This window comes from Erpetoichthys calabaricus, chromosome 10 (genome assembly GCF_900747795.2).
Source record: "Erpetoichthys calabaricus chromosome 10, fErpCal1.3, whole genome shotgun sequence".
Classification (NCBI taxonomy): Eukaryota; Metazoa; Chordata; class Cladistia; order Polypteriformes; family Polypteridae; genus Erpetoichthys; species Erpetoichthys calabaricus.
This window is the reverse complement of record NC_041403.2, coordinates 61838937-61865646: the sequence shown is the minus strand read 5'-3', so window position 1 is coordinate 61865646 and position 26710 is coordinate 61838937. Positions and strand designations below refer to the sequence as shown.

Here is a 26710-nt window from a genome sequence, read left to right as displayed (position 1 = left end):
GAAACACCACACTTTTCGCACCAATTTTCCAGAGGGATCTCAAGAGAGGGCTGCAAAAGTGCAGAGTTTGATTGCATCTTACAACCGGAGCAGTACTACCATGGTGCGGTCATTCACAGCCCAAGAGAGAGCTACTGCAGCATCCCTTTGTGTTTCCTGGAGACTGGCAAAAAAGAAAAGGCCATTCACAGACTCTGAAACTGTGAAGGACTGTATGCTGGCTGTCGTGGATGAGGTGATAAATGACGATAAAATTAAAATGAGCGTGGTATCTGCTATAAAAAACGTACCCCTGTCAGATACTTCAAACATTCGTAGGGTTGAAATTCTTGCTGCAGATGTGTATGAAACGCTGTTAGGAGACCTGATGAAAGCTGATACTATGTCTATAGCAGTAGATGAGTCCACAGACAAAACTGATACTGCTCAGTTGTGCATATATGTCCGTTTTTTTGATGGCAAATGCTTCCGAGAGGAGCTGCTCGGCCTACTGCCGTTAGAAGGACACACAACTGGCGATATAGTCTTTGGGAAAATTTCCGCCTTTTTTAAAGACAGTGGTCTGGATATGAAGCGTGTGTGCATGCTTGTGACAGATGGGGCTCCGTCCATGACAGGGAAAGTGAATGGTTTGGCAGCACGTTGGTCCACTGTTGCACCTCAGTTGATCTCCTTACACTGCATTGTGCATCAGGCGGTGTTGTGCGCAAAACTAAGCGGGGCGCTCAAAATGACAATGGACAGCGTTATGGCTATAATTAATTTTATTCGCTCCACATCAAGCCTCCAACACCGCTTATTCCGCATGCTGCTGTCAGAAATGTCTGCTGAGCACCACGACCTTCTTTTGCATAATGACGTGAGGTGGCTGTCCAAAGGCAAAGCAGAGATCATAACTTTCCTCCGCGGCAGCAAGCAAAAAAAGGCAGAAACGCACTTGAGTCGCATACTGGACGACAACTTCATGGCCAATGCCTGCTTTCTGAGCGACATATTCAAACACCAGTACAGTGTCCATTTTAGGACATCCTCCTCCCTCCGAAAAAACTCCATCCTTCCTACTACCTTCGACAAAATATTCCTCCTCCCTGCGAGGAATCCCCAGTCACCCCTCCTCCCTCCTCTCTCCTCCCTCCTCCATCCGCTCTCAGTTCTCCGCTGTCCGTTTTCCGCCATCCACCCTCCTATCTCCGTCATCCGCCTTCAGCTCTCCATCAAACCCCACACTCCCCCCGCCCCCTCATCGACATTTTCGTTAATGAAGTGACGTAATACTTCAGCTCCACCATCTTCACAAGTTCATTAACCAAATTATTTGTCAATTATATTTCACAGTAAGAATTTACAGCACGACTCAAACGTGGGAACGAAAGTAAATGACGTTAATTGTTGAGTGTCTTTTAATATTGTTTAAGCATACATATTAACACATGTGCAATTAAACGTGTGCATTTACGGTGTGATTTTTCAGGCTTAAAAGCTCGCCTTTTATTAAAAAGGTAAATGCAAACTTTTTTCATTCTGAAGGGCACAAACCACGCAAAAATGTCGGTACACCAGATAAATAAGCGCAACATATTATCAGTTGTATTGTATGCTTACAATACATATAGAAATGTGTTAATCGTTAACTAATAGTATGGGATGGTGTTTTTCAACTCAGCTACAGATGCAGATGGAAACCAGAACTGCTTTGAAAAATACGAACGCCTTAGGACCGATCTGGAATAAGGTAGCACAGCACCTTGATTTAAACGATTCCATGTCTTGGTGGGTTTGCGTTGCTTGTTGTCAATATCTTTACACCTGTTTTTAAGGCTTATTGACTGAAAGGGGCTTTCGTGAAAAAAGTTAGGGCTTTGCTACAGGATACACCCTCCACAAGTTAAGGAAGTTAAAAATAAAGGTATATATTTCTGTTTTATTTAAACCTTTTAAGTTTGTATGCGGGCGGCATGGTTAATGAACTTGTGAAGAAGGTGGAGCTGAAGTATTACGTCACTTCATTAACGAAAATGTCGATGAGGGGGCGGGGGGAGTGTTGGGTTTGATGGAGAGCTGAAGGCGGATGACGGAGATAGGAGGGTGGATGGCGGAAAACGGACAGCGGAGAACTGAGAGCGGATGGAGGAGGGAGGAGGGAGGAGAGAGGAGGGAGGAGGGAGGAGGGGAGACTGGGGATTCCTCGCAGGGAGGAGGAATATTTTGTCGAAGGGAGTAGGAAGGATGGAGTTTTTTCGGAGGGAGGAGGATGTCCTAAAATGGACACTGTATTGCCTAATCACACATGGTGATTTAAAATATGTTCCCTCAGTGTTGTTATAGTTGTGAATACTGTGCACTTTTTATTTTATGCACTTTGAGATGTTCCTGGGTCAAATGTGTGCAAGTTGTTTATTTTGTTTCAAAAGGAAACAATGTTATTTCTAATAGCCTACTACTGTGCACTATTTTGTTTTATGCACTTTGTGATCAGATAGGTCAGATATGTAGCCTAGGTCAGTTTTTTTTCTTTTGTAAGTGGAAAAAATAGGGGCTACCTCAGATTCTGTTAATTCAGCTCTTTTTGTATGCACCTTTTGCTCTGCAAACTGACCAAAGTTAAAAGAGAAACAACGAATAAACCTTATGTTTTTCAATAAATTTGTTTGTGTTGGTTTTAAAATTTGTCATTACGAGCTGCTTTGCCGCTAAAATGACTGGCCCAGCTAACCTTCTTGGTTTGACAATCTGGCCCAACTGAATTTGTAATTGAATAGCCCTGTCTTATGTGATATACTGTATGCAGAGTGGTGGTGGTGAGAGCATTATAGTTTGAGCCAACTTTACAGTGTAATAAATTTGCATTTTGGACTTAATTGAGTTTATTTATGATATTTTTGAAATTTGTGCACATTCATGCTATCTGTTAAGTCATTGTTCTGGCAACTCACCTTTTTTGCTTTTGGGTGATTGTCTCCATTTTGGGACAGTCTTTTGATGGCCATGACTATACTGTTTACATGCATTATGTTGTCACTGATCACATGACATAGAGATCAAGTGATGTATTGTGTAACCAAGAGACCAAGTGATGTATTGTGTTATCATACCCTACCTATAAAAACGAACAGCATCAGATCGGGTGTGAATTTATACTGGCGCTGTTAGTTAGAGTCAAATCAGAAAGGGGGGGGGGGGGGGTGTCGAAGGAGAGCGTGAATGTGACTGAGAGAATAAAACTGAAAAAAAGCCAACTTTTAGAAATGCCATACATTTACAGCTGATTTGACGCTGTTCGTTTTCAAATATCGTATTTACTCATGTACCACACGCCCTCATGTAATACGTGCACCCTAATTTTTACAAAGAAAATTGCGAAAAAAATTTTTGCCCCATGTGCGGTGCTCATTGTGATTGTATAGGAAGCATTTAGGGCAGGTTTTCCGCGAAATGCCCTTTCTGTTTTTGCATGATGAAAGTTTTTCTTTCTCCTCGCTCGCGTGAGAGAGAGGGAGAGTGTGCGAGCGAGCAAGAAAGAGAGAGAGAGAGAGCGCAAGGGAGCGAGCGAGCGAGAGAGAGAGAGTGCGAAAGCGAGAGAGATAGAGAGAGAGAGAGAGAGAGAGCGAGCAAGCGAGAGAGCCCAAGCAGAAGTAAACATTACAGAAAAAAATTTCCTTGTGTATGACGCGCACCTGATTTTCTAATGCTAATTTTCGGGAAAAAATGTGCGCGTGGTACACGTGTAAATACAGTAATATTGCATTAGTGTGATGATGTTTTCTGATTGGTACTATTCAGGTCATAAAATGATTTCTTCAAAATGTAACATATATTTATCTGTTTGTTTTTTGCCCGGTGCTGCGCTGACATCGTGCACCAGAAGGCGTGAGCTTATTTAGTGTGAGCAGAAGCACACAGGTGGCCGGTTGTTTGCACTATAACATGCTTGACTTGGCGGTGATCACATATTCTGTGCAAGGCATGCACAGGGGCCACTGAGAAAAGAAGAGTGTTCATGGCTCACTTTGCAGAGGAGCTTCATCATTGCTTCTTACAAGAAAAGGCGATGGATAAAGCAAAAGAGGATGCAACATCGACAAGCTTCTGTTTCAAGACTGCCGCTTCCCCAGCCCCTTCAGTGTAATAGTAACCACAGCACAGAGAGAAGTGTGTACATTGCAACAGGTACACATGTCGTAAACGTAGAAAGGACAGCCCTTGGTTGTGTGTGAACTGTTAACATTTGAATCTGATGATTGCATATAGCGCTGAACTGACCTCTCTGTACTATTCTTTCCTCTGCATGTCCTGGAGTACAAAAGAAACAGCACCATACAGCAACATGTGGGTACTGGCAAGATCGGGAAAAAAAAAAAAAAACACGCAAAACACGCGGTCACTGATTACAACCGCAAGATGTTATGTGAATGAATATGAATAATGTTGCATCCGTGCCACAATGTTTTCCGAAATGTACTATACAGGTCATAAAATGAGTTATTCCAAATATCATATATACCTATGTCTCTGTTTTTTTGTCAGTGCGGCTTTGACATCATGGACCATAAGGCGCATACTAATTCAGTATGAGCAACACTCAATAAAAAAAATTCAAGTGACGGTGAGATACGAAGAAGGCAGATTCACCAGCGTTTGTGTGTCAGCTCTTATCCCTCCAGATCAGAGAATTTCCAGTTCCATTGTTTCAAAACACCACTGACATCTACAGTTATTCCCAGTTTCAGATAAAAAGTAACCACGTCAGATATGCGGGAGTGGGGAGAATGTTGTATCGTGATCATGACTGAGAGTGTAAAAGTGAATAAAACGCTAACTTTTACAAGTGCTATAAATTTACACTGACTGTTACAGACACAAATCAAATGTATGTTTTTATTGTATAATATTAACAAAAATATTAAAAGAGCAGCTCACTACTCTAAATGGTAAATTTGCCCGGCAGCTGGTTTCAAACTCACGACCTCCGAATTATAAGTCTACAGTTCTAACCACAGCACCATGGAAGCTGTTGTATCATTCTTGTACCTTTCGTGAAACTGTTTATTTGATATTTGGCCATCAGCCTTCACATATTATACAGTTCATGTCTACATTTTGTTATTTATTACTAAATCATGAAAAATGTTTCTGTTTTAATGATGTGTTTACATAGATTGTTGTAGACACAAAACACATCAAATTATTTCCCCTTACAATTTTGGGTAGCCCACTCCCAGATAATCAATCAAGGTAGGAACTGGGAGAACTTCTTGCCCGTTCTGAGATGGGGGGAGGGGGGGGGGGATGGTATAGCAGGCTGCTTGCTGCTTATCGGCACATTTAGAAGACAAAAGACGCTGACAGAGAGGTGCGAAGGGATTTAAGGTGGGCCAGAATTACGAGTTTTTTTGTTGGCTCTGGTAATTCTAGTGTTAATTCAGTCAGTTATTTCCATGTTATTCATATGTTGGAACCCAAGGGGCTCTATACAAGCATTTTAACACATTTCCTTATGCTCTTATTTGTTGGTCTCTCCCTTTTTGTTGGGGTTTCACCACCTTTTGAATGTTTTTATGATTAAATGAGTTTTAAATTCTGCTTTGGACTTTGGTTTCTGTCTTTGGATTACAGACTTGGTTTTGCATTTTGATTTACCTCTTTGTGTAACTATCTTAATTCTTTTTTTTTTTTGTTCTTGTTTTTTTATGACTATTAGGTTAACAAAAGCCTTAAATATAAAGGAACGTTGTTTTTGTGTTTTGTGTACTTTACAGCTGATTGCTGGAATGTAAATAATTGTCCTTCAACTACAAAGTTGGTGTGGCTCTGTGAAGAACAGAAACCTGATGATATCAGAGCCATTTAGGGTATCATACCCTGTAGATCCAAATACACCCTTAGTAAAGGGCTTATTTGGAGGCCTCTCTGAAAAACTGTTTCCTTTTAAATTGTTATATAGACCATTATTAGAAATCTGCTGTGATGAATTTGTGATTAATTGTGATGATATAGTGTTTTGCATCCGATTATGTGATAAGGATGGTTCTCCTGTTTGTCACTAAGCCAATCAAAAATTCTTTCATAAACCAGGAACAAATGTGAAGCCATTTGTCAAAAAACTGTAACTCAATCAAAAATGTATTTTGTACCAAGACAATGTTCAGAACCACTTGAACAAATCTTCAGTAGAATGGCTGAAAAAAGAGATAGTTTTGAAATGGCTGAGTTAAGTCCAGATCTAAATCTGCAGAATTTCTGTAGGGAAACTTATAGCAGGCTGTGCCCTGAAACAGAAGACGGTTGAAGCTGTTCCATGTGGAGGAGTGGGCAAAGAGTCCTTATATTAGATATAAGTGGCTGAGAGACAATTATGGGAAATGCTTTCATTAAATTTTTTCTGCCAGTGGAAGCAATGCCAGGTGTTAAAGCCAGAAATGTATTTAGTTTTCTCTTAAAAGATACTAGTTGCAAAATATAGTTATTCAGTGGTTTTGTTGGATTTGTTCACCTTTATGTTCACATAAGGATCAAGCTTTATATCTTTCCTTATGTTAAAATATAAAATAATTTTAAGGGACGTGCTTTCTTTCTCATATTTCTGTATCATTTTTCATTTTTATACTCAGGCAGATGTCTTCTTTGTGTCACAGCTCATTAAATCTGCTCCCATTTTTCTTCCCATTTATCTAACTCAGTTTTTCTCTGTTTCTTATATTTTCAAAACTACAGTATGTATATCTTAAATTAGAAATAGCATGATTGTCATTTTGTGTTGTTGAGATCTAGCTAACCATTTACAGAATCCACTCGATCCAGTGTTGGGATCACAGTGCAAGGATCCTACCTCAAAAATATCCGGCACAAGACGTGAAACCACTCTGGATGGGACACAATCCCATAGTAAGGAAATCTCACGCGCATGCACATTCACAATTCGTTTCTTTGCATGATGCAAATCACTATTTTTTTCCTTCTGATAATTTGTTAATGTAAAGAAATAACATAGCATAGACACAGCATTACCATAGAAGCAAATCTGTATAAAAATCGGCAGTATATAGTTTATTGAGTGATTTGCCTTCACTCTAGAACTTGCATATTCTTAAGAATAATATACTGAAATTATTTACCAGTTGGAAATTAGTTAGCATTTTAAACCAGAACTACACAACACTGGAATCAATTAGATCAGATTATATAAACTTTATTAATCCCAACTGGAAATTCAATTCTTTAGTGTCATGTGTACACATGCATATATCAGCAGCAGAAACAAAAAACAAGGACACAAGACAGATAATACTTCCAACCAATCAATCAATATGTAAATAAGTAAAAATAAATAAATGTATATTGTGCAGAAATTTTAAAATGAACTTAAAGTGTACAACGGGAAGAGGTATTGAATTGCTTAAGAGCTGTCGGTAGAAAAGATCACCAGAGGCTCTTCTTAATGCACCTGGCCTACTCCACATCTTTCGAATTTGCACATTCTCCCTGTGCCCACTTTATCCAATAAGTACAGTTTTGAGCTAAAGACGCGAAGTTTAGATTCCGTTTTGCCTTGTAGTTGGCCCAGTGTCAGTGAGTGTGCCTTGCGATGGCCTGGTGCTTTGTCCAGATTTAGGTTCTGCATTGCACCTAATGCTGTTTAGGTAGACAACAGTAAAAATCTTCAGTCTAAGGAAAAGGGCTAACAAAACAGATTGATAGTCTGGAATATATTTTATGGTCAGTTAATGTGGTTATTGATAGAACTAACCTTTGAAAACAAGTAAAAAGATTTCTTCTTATTATTTGTTTTACCTTTATTTTTAAATCTAGATTTCTACATGGGCAGAAAATTACAGGGCAAAATGTGCTTATTGTATTGCCTAAAGTTGTGACTGCCTAATGACTCAGATAAATGCACCTTTTCTTATTACTAATATCATTTTAACAGCTCAGTGGTTTGAGAAATCTACTCTTTCAAGTTACCGTAAAAATTCCATCTCTTAATTGTTTCACTGCTTCAGACTTACTATTAATTACAATACTGCTCTGTAAGTGTTGTGTTATGAAGTCTGATGTGTTACAGTTGCAGTGGCAGTGCACCTAGAAAATAAAGAAGTATGTCTACTGGTTTGCTCAGAAAAAGAATTCTTCTAATACATTTATACATTTGTTCTGTTTGCACTTGGTTTGTGTTGTACAGTTAAATATTGTTTTACTTAAATTAAGGCACACACATTCAAACCCAATTCAGTGTCATTAGAAGTCAAAGTCTATTCTGTCAGAAGTGGGCACAAGTCAGAAAACACCCTGGACAGGGTATCAGTGCATTTAGGGCACAATATAGAGCCACCAATCCACAGTCTACCAAGAATATTTAGTAAGACACCCTCTTAAGGTTCATTCCTAAATTATTTGGGCAATTAATATTTAATTTTGTAAAAAGTATACAATGCACATCTATAAGAATGAGACATTGCGGTCCATACAAGACGTTATTGAATTGATTAGGACAAATATCCTCAGAATTAGTACACTCTGATCAATGAAACAGAGACTCATCCAAGTGAAGGTTTAGAGTCAACTAAACCACTCATATCATCAAATCCAATATTCACCTGACTAACTTTTTTTTCTGCCCTTTCAGCACATGCTCATTATTTCATTTATCTGTATATTTATTGTTACTATTCACTGACCCTGGCATCTATATGACAATGATTCATTCAAACACATAAACTGGTTGCCTGTGATAACCCAGCATACCGTACATGTTCCAGATAGACCTTGCAGGAATCCAGTTTATTGTACCTTTTTGCTTCATTCAAGGGAAAAAAAAATCACGACCTGGAGACCCCAATGGTATCTTCCCTCGGCTGATGTTACACCTCTGTGTAACATCAGGGTGGGTTTATACTTAAAGGTATCCTACTTGAGCAGAAAGTGAAATAGGTCCTTAACAAACCACATTTTGCTATCAGGCCCCTGTATTCAAGACCCCGCAGTTATACATTTTTGTTGTATGGGACTAAAAATTAACAAAGGCTGTATAATATTTTCTACTTTGCATTGCCTCATGAACTCCATAGTTTTAAGAGTTCAAAGTAAGAAACTAAATAATACCTTGTAGATCGTGTGTGTTTTTTTATATATAGTTTTCCTGCATTTCAAAGGTTAAGACACATATATGTTCAACCTTTCATTTAATCATTTTCTGCTATCAGAAAGCAGTTTTCAGAATTCACATTTAATTGCAGTTCACACATTTAAGTGATGAGCAAATTACCCGCTTTATTAATCTGTAAATTTCCTGCCTGTTTTCAGTGCGTTGACATCTGTTCAGTTTATGTGGGAGTGTATTTCAAGTATTAACCATGAGTCCCTGTATAGAATGCATTCATTTGTATTTAAATTACATTCCTGTTCACTGCTTTTGTGCAAGTTTGAACAATTTTATGTAATTTAGATGTTTATTTCTAGGAAATGATTATGTGAGGAGCTGTCAAAATCATTTTTAGTCATGTTAGTCATGAAAGAAGCAGGGAATATTAGCAGACGTTACAGAGAGAAAGGAAAGTTTTGATAAAAAATACTTATAAAAATTTAACTTTTTGCCAGGGTCTCTGTTGCCTCGCTTGAAATTATATTTCATATATTCAGTAGAACATGGTGCAATAAAAAAAGAAAATAAGCACATGTGCCTTCAAATACCCGCACTTTTAGTACAGTATATATCTGTCAGTTAGATGATTACCTTTATTCAGTTCTTGTTAAAAGGCAAGCATACAATCCCATAGTCTATTATAAAAGCAAATTGATAAGAAAGATAAAATCGGCTTTGCACTGAGACTTTAATGAAAATCCAAAATTGTTTGTTACAGGCAGTCTCACAAAGAATGCAAAGAAAATGAAAATGTTGTTACTTCTAAATACCCATAAAAGCTTCCATATTACATGAGACAGCTTTTATATTCCAAATGGATTGGTTTAAAATGTTTTGGGATTAACATTGTTTCAGACTTGTGTTATCTACAGTATTAAATTATTTATCACTTGCAAACTACACAAAATAGGTCATTTTTCTTTTCTTTCTTCACTTCTAAGAACCTTCAGCCTTTGCTTGGTCTGTGGACTAAAAGTTTTTTTTTCTCTGTGCCGCACAATTTGCTTTCTTTCATGGATGCTTAGTGTACTGGAAGAAATGTCCATCCATGGAGTGTTGGCTTAGTGGGAATTGAAGTCAGGCTTGAGTCTGGTTTAGCGGAAACTTTTAAAGATTCATAAATTGACTGCTTTTGGGTTAGGTTTAAAAACCAGGTGGTGCTTTGTGTTTTATATTACTCAGCATAAAATGAAACAAAGGACAGGGAAATGTGGGTTGAGGTGCTTTCAATGTCCAAGGGATAAAACAGAAAGAACAATAGTGTTGAAAATAGGGTTGACATTTTGATTTGGTCTTAATAACAAAGAAAAAACACTCCAGAGGTTTAACTACTGGTAGAACTCGATTATAAACTGCCCTGCCCGGCTGATGGGAAAATAACATTAGTGGTCCTCTGAGTTTTTCTTCTCCTCCATTCTAATAAGACAGAGGAGGTTGAGAGCATGCAATGATAGTGTGTTGCCAAACCCACCACACTGTGAACCACCTGGATTTGGACCCGAGTGCAGTGGATGACCCTTCAGCACCACATTGGAAGATTGTGAGGTTTTTGACGGTGGCTGGAGTCCCAGTCCTGCCACCAACCCCCATGTTTTCCCTGCAAGTTGGAGGACCTGCTTATAGGGCTGGATGCATATTAATGTCATACCCAGGACAGAACAATTGCAATTTAAGGGCCTTGCTTAAGGGCACAATGGAGCAGAGTCACTTCTGGAATTTACGGGATTCAAACTGGCAACCTTCTGATTGCAGATCCCTAGCCTTAGAGCTAATAAGACAGACAGAACAAAAAAGCGGTGGTATCGTGCTTAATTCCTTCCCCGTATTAGTCCATCTTAGACCCGTAAAACAATCCCCATACCCACATGTTTGAAACACCAGGTTGAATTTGTGTAGAAGTAATGAGGTGCTTGGAAAGCAAGGGGTTGCAGGGTGTAAAGAGAACAGTAAGGTAGGCAGGGCACAGGGCAGTCTCACTGAAGAATTCTTTAGATGTGAGAAAGCAATGTGGGCAGTGAAAGAACAAACTGTGTCAAGCATTGTGTCTTGAAAGTAAAACCTCAGAAAGAGTGCAATCATGGGTGAAAGCATGCAACGGGTACCTCACTCATATGGTACACTTCAGGCTGCCGAGTACATTCCTAGTGATTTTGTGGTATGACAGAAAGTGATAAAGATGACAGAGGACTGGCAGGCAGTCAATGCTCTCCTGCCCAGCCATGAGGGAGCAGTACATGGTTCTTTTATAATCTACTGAAGACTCTAGGGGTCGCCTGGTGTAAACCTTTTCTGATCCCTAAAGTGATTTGGAAGCTTGGCCAGAAGTGACCCTGACAAGAGTTTCAACTTGATTCAAGTTACTGAACTATTAAATCTTGTGAAAGATAGAGGCACTGTCGACCCCTTGAACCCTCAGATCAGACGTCAGACACCAGATAAAAATCCAATATGACTTTATTTTATAATAATTATGTGCACCAAGCACACTCCACTCCACTATACTCATATAATAAATCAATAATCAAGTAAACAATCAATACAATCCTCCATTCCCAGACGCGTTGCCACCCTTCAACCCAGCTCAGCTCACTCTTCTGGGGTTTCCCACAGTCCTTTATATCCCCTAAACCCCGGAAGTGGTTCCAACCCTGCAGTCCATGACTTGTTATCACTTCCGGGTCAGATTAAAAGTCCTTTTCTTCATCCCAGAAGCACGTCGTTCCTTCTGGTCATGTGATCAGGACGTACTTCTGGGTTATAGGGCACGTATAAGTCCTTAATAAAGTATCTATCTATCTATCTATCTATCTATCTATCTATCTATCTATCTATCTATCTATCTATCTATCTATCTATCTATCTATCTATCTATCTATCTTGAGCCTCCCTGCAGCGTCCTCTAGTGGGCCCCACGGTGTACAGCAGAGTTGGGAATAAAAACTCCATTGTTCATGATTCCCTGCTGGTCTTCAGGGCAGTCCCATGCTACAGGGAGGGCTCCATCTAGTGGCCTGGGGGTATTGGCCAGGATGAACAGCCAGCCATCTCCCACAATCTGAAGATGGAAAAATAGTTTGGATGAAATGTTTACTAATACTAATGGGAAGAAGTGAGTGTGTTTGTGTGTATGTGTGTGTGTGAGAGAGAGAGTGAGAGATGGGAGAAGAAAAGTTAACATTTTAAAGTGGTCCTGGGAATGTGTGTAAGTGGGAAAGACAATCCACCAGACACACAAGACAAATACCTGAGAGTGCAGTAATTTATGTTCTCTCTGCATATATCTCTACCTTATGCACTCTGTTTAATGGGATAAACACCCCAAAACTGTTATCTGTGCCTCCCACCTTATTTTTCTACTTGTGGAGGGAAAGCAGGAGGGTATTGTCTATTTTCATCCATCCATCCATTTTCCAACCCGCTGAATCCGAACATAGGGTCACGGGGGTCTGCTGGAGCCAATCCCAGGCAACACAGGGCACAAGGCAGGGAACCAATCCTGGGCATGGTGCCAGCCCACCGCAGTGTCTATTTTCATCGAAGATAATAACCAATGTAGATACATCATTTCACTATGGATTTTGTAAAAGTGGGTTGACTGTTTTGAATAAGTCATTAAAGCATGTGTGCAGGTTCCAAAACAATTGCATGGCCAAAGAAAGTTTCTCTTCAAAAACAAACAAACAACAGACTGTAAACACTCATTTCATCTCCACTGACCTTTGCTATCTCCTCCCATACTCTGTTCAGATCTTGGAATCTCATTGTTTACCACCATATAAGATTACACTTAACTCTTCTCCATCCTCTTATTATTTTCTGCACTCTCATTGTTAGTCTTCCTGCCATCAACAATGGGATACACCACTCTGCCCTGATCAACAGCACTGAATCGGTTGTTCCAGTCCAAGTTAGAATGTTGTCAAATCATTTATGCACTCTGAATCTCAGCACATCAGGGCTGTAAAAGAGACCAAAGTCAATTGTTCTCTAAGTCAACAGACTGCTATGTATATGGTTCAGTCCATAAAAACCTGTTAAGAAGACAGTCTGCTTACTGCTCTAAAACCTATTAGCGTTTGAAGGCAAAATCACTCACCTCAGTGGCTTCTGTCCTCTGTAACACAATTTTGTGGTTTGTTTGTGAGCCCCCAGGGAGAAATCAAATATAACTGTTTATGAGCATGATTTATCATGTATTTTTTATTGAAATGCACATTTAAATGAATATTTAAAATGGTTGTTAAATGAGTGGAAACAAAGCTTGGAGGGATCTAGGGGTTGAGGTCATACATTTAAACCATAAACACTCCTACATGCTTGAGGACAATAGGAACAGGGTCTGATTCATGGGACATGATGAGCGAACACCTACTGAAAGAAGTAATAGTATATTAGTAAGCCATAGGGGAAGAGTGAACACAGCAGCAAAGACTAGGAGAAAAATGGAGAACCATGACTACATCAACATTTCTTTAGAAAACTCTATTGAAAAGAAAGGATTGAGGAACATCCATCCATCCATCCATTTTCCAACCCGCTGAATCCGAACACAGGGTCACGGGGGTCTGCTGGAGCCAATCCCAGCCAACACAGGGCACAAGGCAGGAACCAATCCTGGGCAGGGTGCCAACCCACCGCAGGACACACACACAAACACACCCACACACCAAACACACACTAGGGCAAATTTAGAATCGCCAATCCACCTAACCTGCATGTCTTTGGACTGTGGGAGGAAACCGGAGCGCCCGGAGGAAACCCACGCAGACACGGGGAGAACATGCAAACTCCACATTGAGGAACATTCATATCCTAAAAGATGAGGATAATACAAGGCTTGTTGGGTATTTTTTCTAGCTGAAAGTCCTATACAGGATCTATGTTTGCCTTGCAGAGTGGCATAGAATAGTAGCTAAATACCACAAAAGTAAATGCTTTACTATAGTACTAACAATGGAAACATCTGCTCATCAAGCGATGTACATTTTCTAGATAGATAGATAGGGCACTATATAAAGTAGAGATAGATAGATAGATAGATAGATAGATAGGATAGATAGATAGATAGATAGATAGATAGATAGATAGATAGATAGATAGATAGATAGATAGATAGATAGATAGATAGATAGATAATTTGTCCCATGGGGAATTTTATCTTTCACATTAAACTCAATAAAAATATTGTAACAACCAGAAACCTCAAACAAATGCATGAATTATAAAACAAGAAGAAAAGTACTTCTGACTTTTCAATAATAAGAGAGAACTCACAGTAAGGTATTGTAAAGGCATGTTGTGATATCTGGTGCCTCATTTCTTAAAATCGTGTTATCTAATGTTAGTAACTGGGGCAAAATAGTCCTCTAAAGTGGATCTGTTTGTGATTGTGCCATAGGTGTATTGTAAAGATGGCTGACATATCAGTGGTAGGCGAGAGGGAAATTGAGAAAGGAAAAGATAGTAATGACTTGAAGAACATGAAGTGGAAAAAATGTCTCCTTAGAAGGAAATATTAAAAAACTGGGCCAACATAGCTTATTAATTCCTAATCATCGAATGTGTCCACAGTAATATCTGATTGAGATTTAATGTTCCTCAAGGTTTTACTTTCAGTCACATGTTTAAGTTTGTATGGCAAAATTATTTTCTAAAAGTTTTGTTGTATTGACTCTAAAACAGCTTCAATCAGTACCTAACAAAGAACAAATCAATCTTTATTCCCTTTCATAATTTTAATTGTAATTCTGTAATGCTTTTAAAGATCATACCTCAACACAGTGTTCCAGGTTTTGCCACACAAGTCCACAATACACTTTAATTGTAGGCCTGTGACCAGGCAAAGTGGTCAACACCCCATGTTTGCTGGTTCAATCCCCATCTCTGATTTACTGTATGATCCTTAATCTACTTATGATCCACCTGTATAAAAAGTATTCAAACAGTTGTAGTGTATCTCTGTAACTGTAAAGTACCTTAATATGTTGTTTGTAATTCAAACAGCACATTATAAAACATGACATCCTTATCCTTTATCATGACTTCTTTAAGTACACAGTTATGCTGGATATTAAAAAATCAATTAGATCTTCATGAGTCATAAAGGATGCTTTCTGAGTGATTTTGTAATTATAGCTTATAATGTTCTATGTTAAATTCATAGACTATGCAAAACTTTAAACTTTACTTATTAGATATCCTCACAGGTCCTAACTTATCCATGTCTGTTTGGACAGATTTCATCTACTCTGTCTTCAACTTCAAATGAAGTCAATCTGTTTGTTACTTGTGTATTGAACCCATTTATATATAATGATGACCCCCCCCCCCACATTGATCCCAGTGGAACCTGACTTCTGACATTGTCCAGGGGAATGTCTGTGTTTGAGTCAGTCCTACACCCATCCTTATAACCCATGCAGATTAGATGCTTTTATAATCACAATAAATATGATGTAAATTTAGATTTTTTTTTTTGTTTGTTTTTTTAAAGTACAAGCGTATTACTAAAACAGGACTTTCCTATCTCCTCCATGCCTGACTGCTACTACACCAGCTCTGTAATTATTGTTCTTCTATTTTTTCTTTTATAATTATTTCACTTAATTTACCTGAGATACAGTTGCACTCTATACTGCAGTATATAAAAATAGATTGATATTGAGCTTCACTTCAAAAACGTCAAAGTATCTTATAAAAAATCAGTTAAAAAAAAATTAACAATGCAAAGGAAATCAATAAAAACCTGGAAACAATTGAATCTATAGTGCCAGTATGTAGTGGTTTATAACCAGAATCAGAAAATCACTGAGGTGAAAGTGTACACACTAGATGATCTTAGTGTGAGATGTCTAGAATATATTTGCTGAAGTTGAACAGCAAAGAGAAACTTGATTAGATGCAGATAGGCCTCCTTCATACCTGGTTTATTTGTGCATTTTGGGTAATTTGAAAATCAGATATCACTTGACCACATTAAAATCAATGAAAATGCTCTTGTGGTCAAATTATGATCAGATCTTTTAGACCACATTCAGTGGCCACCATTAACATTTAAGTATAAATTCATATTTGTTTGTCTGTTCACGTATAACAACCAAATGAGTGGAAGCTGATTTGAAATTTGCGCAGGAAAAGCAGCATCAGATCTTTATTTAGACATGCTGTGGTCAATGGAAACCCAGTTTAATGCAAGCTGTAAATGTACTCCAGCTAAATTTAATTGGGGTACAATCCAAGTACAAAACTCATGTTAATGCCACTTGTGAAGTAGGCCTTGGTTTAAATGTGCTCAGTTTCTCCTATGACACACTCATTATTCCATTGTAACACTTTTACTATAAATCATGACTATTAGGGCACTGGAGTTTACCTCAGCATCACTGAGCACAAGACAGAAACCAGTTCTAGATGGGGAAATTACTGAATAAATATTGTAAACAGTACATGTGTCCAAAAATAAAATGCAAGTATAAATATGAAAAAAAGAAAATGTAAAAATCTGACTCCTATCAAATGCTTAACAAATAATTATGTGCAGGGTTATCTGTAATTAAGAGCATTTTTTCATTTCATCAAATTAAAGTGCTTTCTAATAAACATTTTTAAAGTAAAGAATTACAGAAAAACCATGAAATTAATTCATTAACAGCATCGTCTCTATCAATGAGAATACAAATGGTGAATGTGAATAAAAAAGTTGTCATATACTCTAGATCACAAACTCCTTTCCTGCATCATCATATTGGACAAAAATGTTTGCTCCCAGCAAATTCTCAATTAGAGTCCTGATACTAAAGGAACATTTCACCTAATTAGAGATCTTAAACTCTACACTGAAGGGCCAATCACTATTAGCATTTGTTGAGCTGATAGACGGAGCCCCAGCAATTCTACTTAGGATGATTTTGCTCCATGAGTTGGACTAGCTCCAGTGGATTTCTGGCACTTTACCCTTTATTTCCCCTGGTGTCCACAAGTACATGATTCACCACTAAGTTGAAAGAATTCTATTGGATCAACATTATCAATGTTTTTGATGATTCTGAAAACCTGGATTAGGTCCCCAAGCAGTTTTCTCTGCTTGAGTCTAAATTGGTTTAATCATCTGAATCTGTTGGAATAGGACATGTCCATAAGTTCTGAGATGATCCTGGTTGCCCTGCTCTACACAGCATCAAATGCTGCTTTGTCTTTTCTGTAGCATGGTGACTAGAACTACACACAATACTCAAGATTCGGTCTTACTAGTGTATTATATAGTCTGAGCATAACTTCTCTTGATTTACAGTATATTCAATGGTTTTTATTAAATAGCCAACATATTTTCTTAGATGATGAAAATGTTGTGTCAACATAAATCATTTTCAGTGGTTGATTCCTTTAAGACAGTATAGCTCATCGTTGTTAAAGCTAATATTCCATTTGCCACTTGTAGGTACTTTGCACTTTTCTACATTATAATGCAAGATATAATATAAAATAAACCATTTAAGTTTTTAAACTTACCTGATTTAATAAAACACAGAGAGAAATAAGACAAAAATAACACAAAAATGAGAATAATATGAAAATCTAACTAACCAAAGGTTCACAAGAATTTTATACTGAAAGTATTGCAATCTTCACATTGTTATGCTTTAATGTCAAAGACAAAAGACTGAAGCAGCAGAACATATTCTTTCAAAGCTGTTTCTTGTTGGAAATAATGTCAAAATTACATTCTTTGAAAATATAAAAAAGAATAAAGAATAAGAAACATCACCAACCTACATCTGGAAATCTCATTATGTCCTTTCTTGCTTGTGTTTTTTTAAGGGAAGAGCTCATGATCTCATCAGCCTTTGACAGTCTGGAGGTTTTGTTGGACTCATTTGGGCCTGTACGTGACTGTTCAAAGGACAATGGTGGCTGCAGCAGGAATTTTCGTTGCATTGCGGACCGTAAGCTGGACTCAACTGGTTGTGTGGTAAGAACTTGATGACTACTGTACTGTAATATGGTGTTTATTGGGCAAAAGCATTTTAAAAAACAAGTTTAAACTCTGTGTAATTGTGTAGACATTTTGTGATATACCATCATTCTGAGTTGTTTTGCTGTAAACATTTTTAGTTTAAAAAAAGTAATTTCAAGTTGTAGTAACAATATTCATCATGATTTCAGGAACAATATCTGAACTGTGGCTTTCACATTACAGGTGTATAGACAGGGTTTCAAATTAAATTTTTCCACTTGACATCAGAAGCAGGCTGTTGATGAAAGACAGAAACTGGAATTGTGCTGTATACTTGGAGAACCACATACAACAATACGACAAAAAACAATCAATGCATGCATCCATTTGTTGGTGCTGGTAGTCTAACTTTGTGAGTGTTTTCATGGCACACACTGGGTCTCTTTAAATGAGTAGAGAAAAGTATAAATACCACAGGGTATTTGAATATTGTTGTTGATTATTTGCATTTCTTCCCGGGAACCACATACTCTTCTGGAAATAGACTTTTACATCATTATAATAATGCATGCCCCAAGTCAGGGAACAGGACTGTCAGTTTGACTTAATGATGCAGCCTCTGCAGTCACAAGAGCTCAAACTAATCAAGATTTTGCGTAATGAAATGAAACCAACTTTTCAGAGTAGAGGTCCACCACCAGGTAATTTGTAACAACACTGAGGCCCAATGGAGCATTCCTGTCCTGGATAATGAATATCTTGTTCAGTCCAGCCCCTGATGAATTCAGGCTCTTCTAAGGCTCCTAGAAGACCATCCCACTATTAGGGAACAATATCTAATAAGGTAGTAAGTCAGTAGAGTGAATGCAAAGTGAGCTATCTCCTTAAAACAGATTTTTTCGTCATATAGTCTAACCCATCCACAAATCTAAGTAACAACAATTTTAAAACACATGCACCAATGTGAAAAACTATTGAGAGCTCATTTAAATTTTAGTTCTGTGGAAAGTCTAAAGACTATGGCCAAATTGGATAATGTAATATAAAAGTGTTGTCAAACTGAATTGAATAACCTCAGAAATGAACAGCACAATAACGTGTGTACACGAAAAGCATTGTTTTAAAGGTAGCAGGAAGACTGTTAACACAAAAGAACTGCAGATCCCAGCTTTTGAAATCTTCTGTTCTTATAGAAAACCAATCCTAGGTTGAAAATGCTATTAAATGATCAAAAAATCTACACAGAAATATTGAAAACATTTTAACAAGTAAAACTATTGGTGATGGTCCAAAAAAGTGTACATTTGTGTAATGTGTGGTGGTTGAAAACAAAGAAATTAATAAGAAAATGCTGCTGCAAAAGTCTTGCGTCACTTTTCTTTCATGTAAGCATTCCACCCACTGAAGAGTGATGGACATTTATACCGTAATAGCACAGTTCAAGGCTCACATTATATAGTTACATTAGGTGGCATTAACTATTAGGGCAATGAGATGTATAAATTACAGTGGCAACTTGCTGTGCTAATGCTGAGCACAGAATTTTACTGATAATTTCAATCAATGGCATGAATTAATGAGTGAGGTAAACAGGCATAGCTCAGAATTGTAGACATAGTTAATAGGCACAAGCATTCAAAGAAAATAGGATAAAAAATATCGCAATGCCACCATGTGAATATCATTGTTCTCTAAATAGAGCTGCAAGCTGTAATGACCTGCAGACAAGCCTCCAGAAATTGGCAAAACCTCAGCTTGCTGTTCTCTCTAAAAACATTATATAAATGAACCCCTAAAGCTGCACTGCCGGAAAACCCAACTTTCTGAGATTTACGTTTTTGCAGAGAGACAAGTAAAGCTCACTCTGTGTCCCATAATGGCGGAGCTCTTTTAATAAACTTGTTTTAAAACATCTGTCTTGACTTGTCCTTGAAATTTCTCTTGAAAATAAAAGCCCTGTAAAACTGATTTTCTAGTTTAGACATAAGAAGAAAACAATGTTTGATATGACATACAGTAGCTCTTCAGGTTTAGCATCAGTTTATGTGATTATTTTAGGATTACACATAAGATGACATTCTTTGATTCGTTTTCTTTTTATTGTCGGAAATAGGAAGCTATTTGATGTTTGTAAAATGTATAGTGTTTGTTTGGAAGAAGATTAGTAATGCTTCACCAAATATATTAAAAATGCTAATAGACATTGCTTACTATGAGCTACAATTTTAAAGCAAATAGTTTATGTAGTACTTTATAGTGTACTGTATGCAGTAGTGCTGTATACGCCACTAGATACCAAGACTGCATCTGACTTATGCTCCCTTTCTTTGAATCAAATAAAATATAATCTCTGCAGTGTGTCATTAAACATAACTTCTGTTATACAGAACAATCCTACTACAGGTCCATTTAGCAGTACCTACCCAAAACTGCCTGGTTCCAAGCCCCATAAAGCTTGTTTTTTTAACATTTCCTTCATCCTCCTGAGTTACCATTCTCCCCTCGCACTTTTAACTGTAGAAGGAACCACCAGACCACATCTACCTATGCTAGTTAACACCTTATTGACTGCATTTCTTGTAAGTGTCCACCTCTTCACACAAGGGAAGCGGGTTGATGGCAGGATAAACCTGAGAAAGGTTCAATGGCCAAATCATTTCATTGATGTGAACCAGTTTTTTCCCTTTACAGTTGCCAGCTGGAGTAACCTGAATCTATTTTTTCTAATGTTTTACACATGGAAATTTGTATTGTTTTCCACATATTGATTTGGCAAAATTTTACACCGGGTGCACTTCCTGACGTAACCCTCCCCAATTATCCAGGCTTGGGACCGGCACGAAGAAACACACTGGTTTGTGCATCCCCTGTGGCTGGGTGTTTAGGAGAGATGGCAGTGGAGTTTTTAACCAGATTGCTTAATGGAATCTTGAGAAATGAGAGGATGCCTGAGGAGTGGAGAAGAAGTGTACTGGTGCCGATATTTAAGACTAAGGGGGATGTGCAGGACTGTAGTAACTACAGGGGGATAAAATTCATGAGCCAAAGCATGACATTATGGGAAAGAGTAGTGGAAGCTAGGTTAAGAAGTGAGGTGATGATTAGTGAGCAGCAGTATGGTTTCATGCCAAGAAAGAGCACCACAGATGCGATGTTTGCTCTGAGGGTGTTGATGGAGAAGTTTAGAGAAGGCCAGAAGGAGTTGCATTTCGTCTTTGTGGACCTGGAGAAAGCATATGACAGGGTGCCTCGAGAGGAGTTGTGGTATTGTATGAGGAAGTCAGCAGTTGCAGAGAAGTATGTAAGAGTTGTACAAGATATGTACGAGGGAAGTATGACCGTGGTGAGGTCCGTGGTAGCAGTGACGGAGGCATTCAAGGTGGAGGTGGGATTACATCAGGGATCGGCTCTGAGCCCTTTCTTATTTGCAATGGTGATGGACAGGTTGACAGATGAGATTAGACAGGAGTCCCCGTGGACTATGATGTTTGCTTATGACATTGTGATCTGTAACGATAGTAGGGAGCAGGTTGAGGAGATCCTGGAGAGGTGGAGATATGCTCTAGAGAGGAGAGGAATGAAGGTCAGTAGGACAGAATACATGTGTTTAAATGAGAGGAAGGTCAGTGGAATGGTGAGGATGCAAGGAGTAGAGTTGGCAAAGATGGATGAGTTTAAATAATTGGGATCAACAGTACAGAGTAATGGGGATTGTGGAAGAGAGGTGAAAAAGAGAGTGTAGGCAGGGTGGAATGGGTGGAGAAGAGTGTCAGGAGTAATCTGTGACAGACGGCTACCAGCAAGAGTGAAAGGGAAGGTCTACAGGACGGTAGTGAGACCAGCTATGTTATATGGGTTGGAGACGGTGGCACTGACCAGAAAGCAGGAGAAAGAGCTGGAGGTGGCAGAGTTAAAGATGCTAAGATTTGGCATTGGGGGTGACAAGGATGAACAGGATTAGAAATGAGTACATTAGAGGGTCAGCTCAAGTTGGAAGGTTGGGAGACAAAGTCAGAGAGGCGAGATTGTGTTGGTTTGGACATGTGCAGAGGAGAGATGCTGAGTATATTGAGAGAAGGATGCTAAGGATAGAGCTGCCAGGGAAGAGAAAAAGAGGAAGGCCTAAGAGAAGATTTATCGATGTGGTGAGAGAGGACATGCAGGTGATGGGTGTAACAGAACAAGATGCAGAGGACAGAAAGATATGGAAGAAGATGATCTGCTGTGGCAACCCCTAATGGGAGCAGCTGAAAGAAAAAGAAAGAAAGATTTTACACAAACCAAATTTCTAATCAAATTGCTTTTCTGAAATACTATTAAAAGTCTGTGAATCTCCTCCACAGTTGACATTTACTATCACAAGGATCAAAGTTGCATGTTATCTAAGAAGATTAGAATAAGTAATTTTATAAAATGTATTTTTAATAAATTCAAATGTTTGCAAGCAATAATAGATTTGACTGCTATGGCCTTCATTTAATGATTGTATCTAACTGTGATCAAATTTCATAAAGATATATTGTACATGTGTATAGTGACAATAAAAGGCATTCTGTTCTATTCTTTGGTACAAAAAAGTTAGGGTCACAATCAAGTTTAGGCATTCATTAGAAACAATCTATTAATAGTTTATTAACATTTTACTAACTGTGCTATTAAGAAAAATAAATTGTCATTAAAAGTAATACATCTTTTAAGATATGTTGCTGTCATAAGGCTTGAAGTTAGTTTTATAACATGCAGACTGTAAGAGCCTGAAGAAGAGGCCTGAGTTGCCTCAAAGGCTTCCATGTTTTAATCTTTTTAGTTACCCAATAAAAGGTGTCATTTTGCTTAACTTCTCATTACATCCATAATGGCTAACACAGTACATCACCCTTGTACTGCTAACATGCAGACTGTTAATAGCTGCTTTAATGGATACCCATAATCAAGTGTTACCAGAATACGTTTAAACAAGTGTTAGAAAATCTGGTTAAGTGATATCATACAGTATTATCACAGTTCAACAGTAACCATTTTCTTCATGCACCTTGTGCCCCAGGTTTGAATTCCACTTTGTTCATTATACCCATGTCTGCTGGGGTTTTTCTCTGCTACTCCAGTCTGCCTCCCACATCCCAAACAATCATCTTAGGCTGATTGGCTGTTTCAAAGTATCCAAGTGTGAATGTGTGTGTTGGCTTGAGTGAAACCTGTGATGGCTTGGTGCTCCATATAGGGTTAGTTCCTGCCTCCTGCCAAATTATGATTGGATGGGCTCTGGTCCGTGACGATGCTGAACAGGATTAAGTAGGTTTGAATTTGTTATGTAGTAATGCTTGAGTGTGTGGCACGTTAAAGTTTTGCCAAGTTTCTCTGCCACACAAAGCTCCATTATCAAACACAATGTACTTCATGCCTCAATGACATGAGACAGTATGTGTCAGGGCATCAAGACATTATTGTTTAATAAGGCTTCAGGCACTGTAACAAATTGTATATGTCAACATGCTTCTGTTGTTTTTAAGTCACAAGTGTTGTATTCCTTGTTCCAGAAATATATTATTGGAGGAGTAGTGATTGTGTAGTGTTTTTTGTTTGTGAATTAAAAATTGGTGACCCTGATTTGGATTAAGCGTGTTATAAAATGACACGACATGACCTTGTATCTTAGGACAAAATTAGCAGATATCTCTGTTCATTAAATGTCTCACGGTGTATTGCAGAAAAAAAAATCAATTTAACAGATACATGCAATATTCTAAACAAAAAAATATGCAGAAATACTTGCACTGTTGCTGTAATTGTTTACTGGCTATAAATCATTTATTGCAAATCATGTGTAAAAGATCAATTCAGTGCTACAATGCGTGTCCCATTAACTTTACTACTGTTTGTCACCCAACTGGCACTTCACCTAATCTTCAAATTTTGTCTCCCAGATGGTACGCTCATAGGGTGGCTCCACATAGCTTATCTTTTCTGGACCCAGTCAGTCTGATCAAATCACCTTACCACCTGGAACTTGCAAGACAACACCTGATGCCAAGAGTGCATCCCAGTATCATTATTCTAGACACAGTTTAGTTACATTTATTTAAAACCATCATGAGACTTTTAATTTTTCAAGTGGCTCTCCTGCTTTAGACCAATTTACCATAGTTAAGCCTATCAGAAGCTATCTGTGGGTACCACAGCTCAATGGGTCACTGAGGCATACAACCTTTCCACCATAAGCAGCGTGGAAGTGTGTTCATCATATTACACTCCATCTTTTCTCATTTAAACTAGTTGGGTACGCTATTATATACAGTATTTAAGAAGTTAGATTTCATAAACTATTTTTTCTCAGTTTTCTTTTTTGACATTTGAAAACTATATCTAGTAGACAGCAGATTATGTACTGTGTTTTTTGCACATTCTGTGTGCAAACTTAAATGAAAGGTGAGAAAGTGGAAGTAAAAAGTGAGAAAATCCCTCAGAGCTTTTCTGGAATGTGTTGAAAAGCTGACCATATCTGCAGCACTGTGGATAACATTTTATTCAAACTATTTTTAATTAATGCTAACACCTTTTGGAAAAGTATATACCATAGCATTGTTTATTATTTTGTTACGTTGCACTGTAATACTGAATTTCTTTCACTCTAATCAACAGTGAGAACAGTTTCATGTTTTCAATATGATACATTTTCTTCATGTTTGACAGGCAATTTAAAGATATTTTTAATCTCACATGGAAATCTCAGAGCTGCATGTGTTCAAAGAAAGCAATAAGCAAATCATACAACAAATAACCGCTTACTTGATGCTGTTTATTTTATTGTAATTCATAGTGGGTATTCCTAATTTTTATCAATAAAGTACTACAAAATAAAAGCACCAAAAAGATGAACATAAATGTGTTAAGCCTAGGCAATAAATCATACACAAATATAACTTAGTAAAAATACTGATCCATTTTTAGTGCTGCTTTGTTCTGTTGAGGGTCATTCCAGAATAAGTCTGAGCAGAGCAAAGTCAGTGTTGTTTTAATGGTTTCCAATTTCTGCTTAGAAATTCCTAGGCCATCTGATAAAAAAATGAAAATAACAGTTGGGTCTTTTCTAAGTGAGCTGTGTCTAATTATAACATTTTATAACATTGTCTAACATTCTATGAAAGGTCCCCAAAAGCATTCACAGCAGATGCCCATAATGCCTAAATTGTCTCCATTTCTCTCCCAAGCAGCATAAGAAGCTCTACTCTGGGAACTTCCCAGGTTGAGGAGCTCTTCACTATATCATTGAGAGCTAACCAAGGAACCCTACAGAGAAACAACCCCAAGTCTTTGACCACAGGCAAAGATATGAACATAAATTAGCCATCATGGCCAAATCTTTAGAGCTGCTTGTATCTCAGTTCATCAGTCAATTTGCAAATACAGTCAAATAGGACCAAGATGGAAATGCAGTATGTTCTGTAAACAGTAAAGATGCAAACCTCAAACCTCTAAACTATAAACTCCTAAAGCCAAAGTTGTTCTTATATATTTTGATCTGTTGATACTTTGATGCATTTGCTTTGATGAACTTTTGATATTATTTTGGTGCAATTTTTGTATTCATGGGCACCATTGATTTGTATTATTTTTAGATGGCCATAGTCATCGGTTGCTAGCCATGTGATCTGATGCAGACTTGTGTGACCTCATCTCATTGTCATTATTTAGGATGGAGGCATGCATCTTCGAACATCCTCTCTTTGAACTAAAAAAAACAAATAATACTTACAACTACTCTGTCTCTTTAGTGAAAGGAGACAGTCAAAAGCAGTTCAAAGAATGTTTTAAATTAGGGTCCTTGCTTTGTTTTCTGGACTCTTGTTTGAGTTTCAGTTTAGTCATATGGAAACTCCTTTATAAACAATGTTTGATGTTTTCCTGGCCCATGAGACACCTATGAAGAGCCTGAAAACAAATGTCCAGTTTTTGGCACCTATATTACTTATCATTCAAACAGTAGTGAAAATTACAGCAGCTACCTTTAACTCTATCCCTGAACAGGTGCCTATAGGTACAATATTCATGCCTACTAAATTTCAGAGGTATTGGAATGTGCTTATTTAAGTAAAATATTTGGGCATCCATGAATAAAGCATACTACTGAACTCATGAAAAGGTACTTCTAATGGAAAACTTTCTGGTGTGAAATCCACAATTATATAATTATCTGTGAGGTATGCGTGTGAGCCAAGTCATCTTTTCAATCTTTGTATAGGGTGATTAAAACCTTTCCCTGCAACAAGTAGACTTTGGCAATTCATTAGCATAGCCTTTATTGCTGATCTACAATCTTCTCACCATTTTGCAAAAGTATTAGTGGTGGTTAATTGATTTTTGAAAAGTGTATATTTTTTGCCTTTAAAGAAGCTTTCTTCAGTCAACAATCTAGCAGAAATTGTTAGGTTAAATAGGTTTTCTTCCCCTATAAGTTTGTTTCAAGGTTTTGTCAATTTTTCTTTTAAAAGATTTGTTACAGCTTGCATCTTACTTCTAGCTATCAACTACAAACCTCTAGTGAAATTGAAAGGGTGAATAGATTTATAGTCAGTGCATTTCATGATGACTTCACTGAATGTTTTTTGAATGTCAGTTTAATG

At 37.8% G+C, this 26710-nt stretch overlaps 1 protein-coding gene across 3 annotated transcripts in view; it reads left to right on the top strand.

Moving 5' to 3' along the window:
• The window catches only part of astn1 (astrotactin 1), a 1266263-nt gene that overhangs the window by 628107 nt on the left and 611446 nt on the right, over positions 1-26710 (top strand). For all 3 annotated transcript variants that reach the window (XM_051933197.1, XM_028811318.2, XM_028811317.2), the window contains one exon: positions 17954-18104. In XM_051933197.1, the coding sequence (XP_051789157.1) occupies positions 17954-18104 (151 nt within the window). The remainder of the gene's footprint in view (positions 1-17953; positions 18105-26710) is intronic.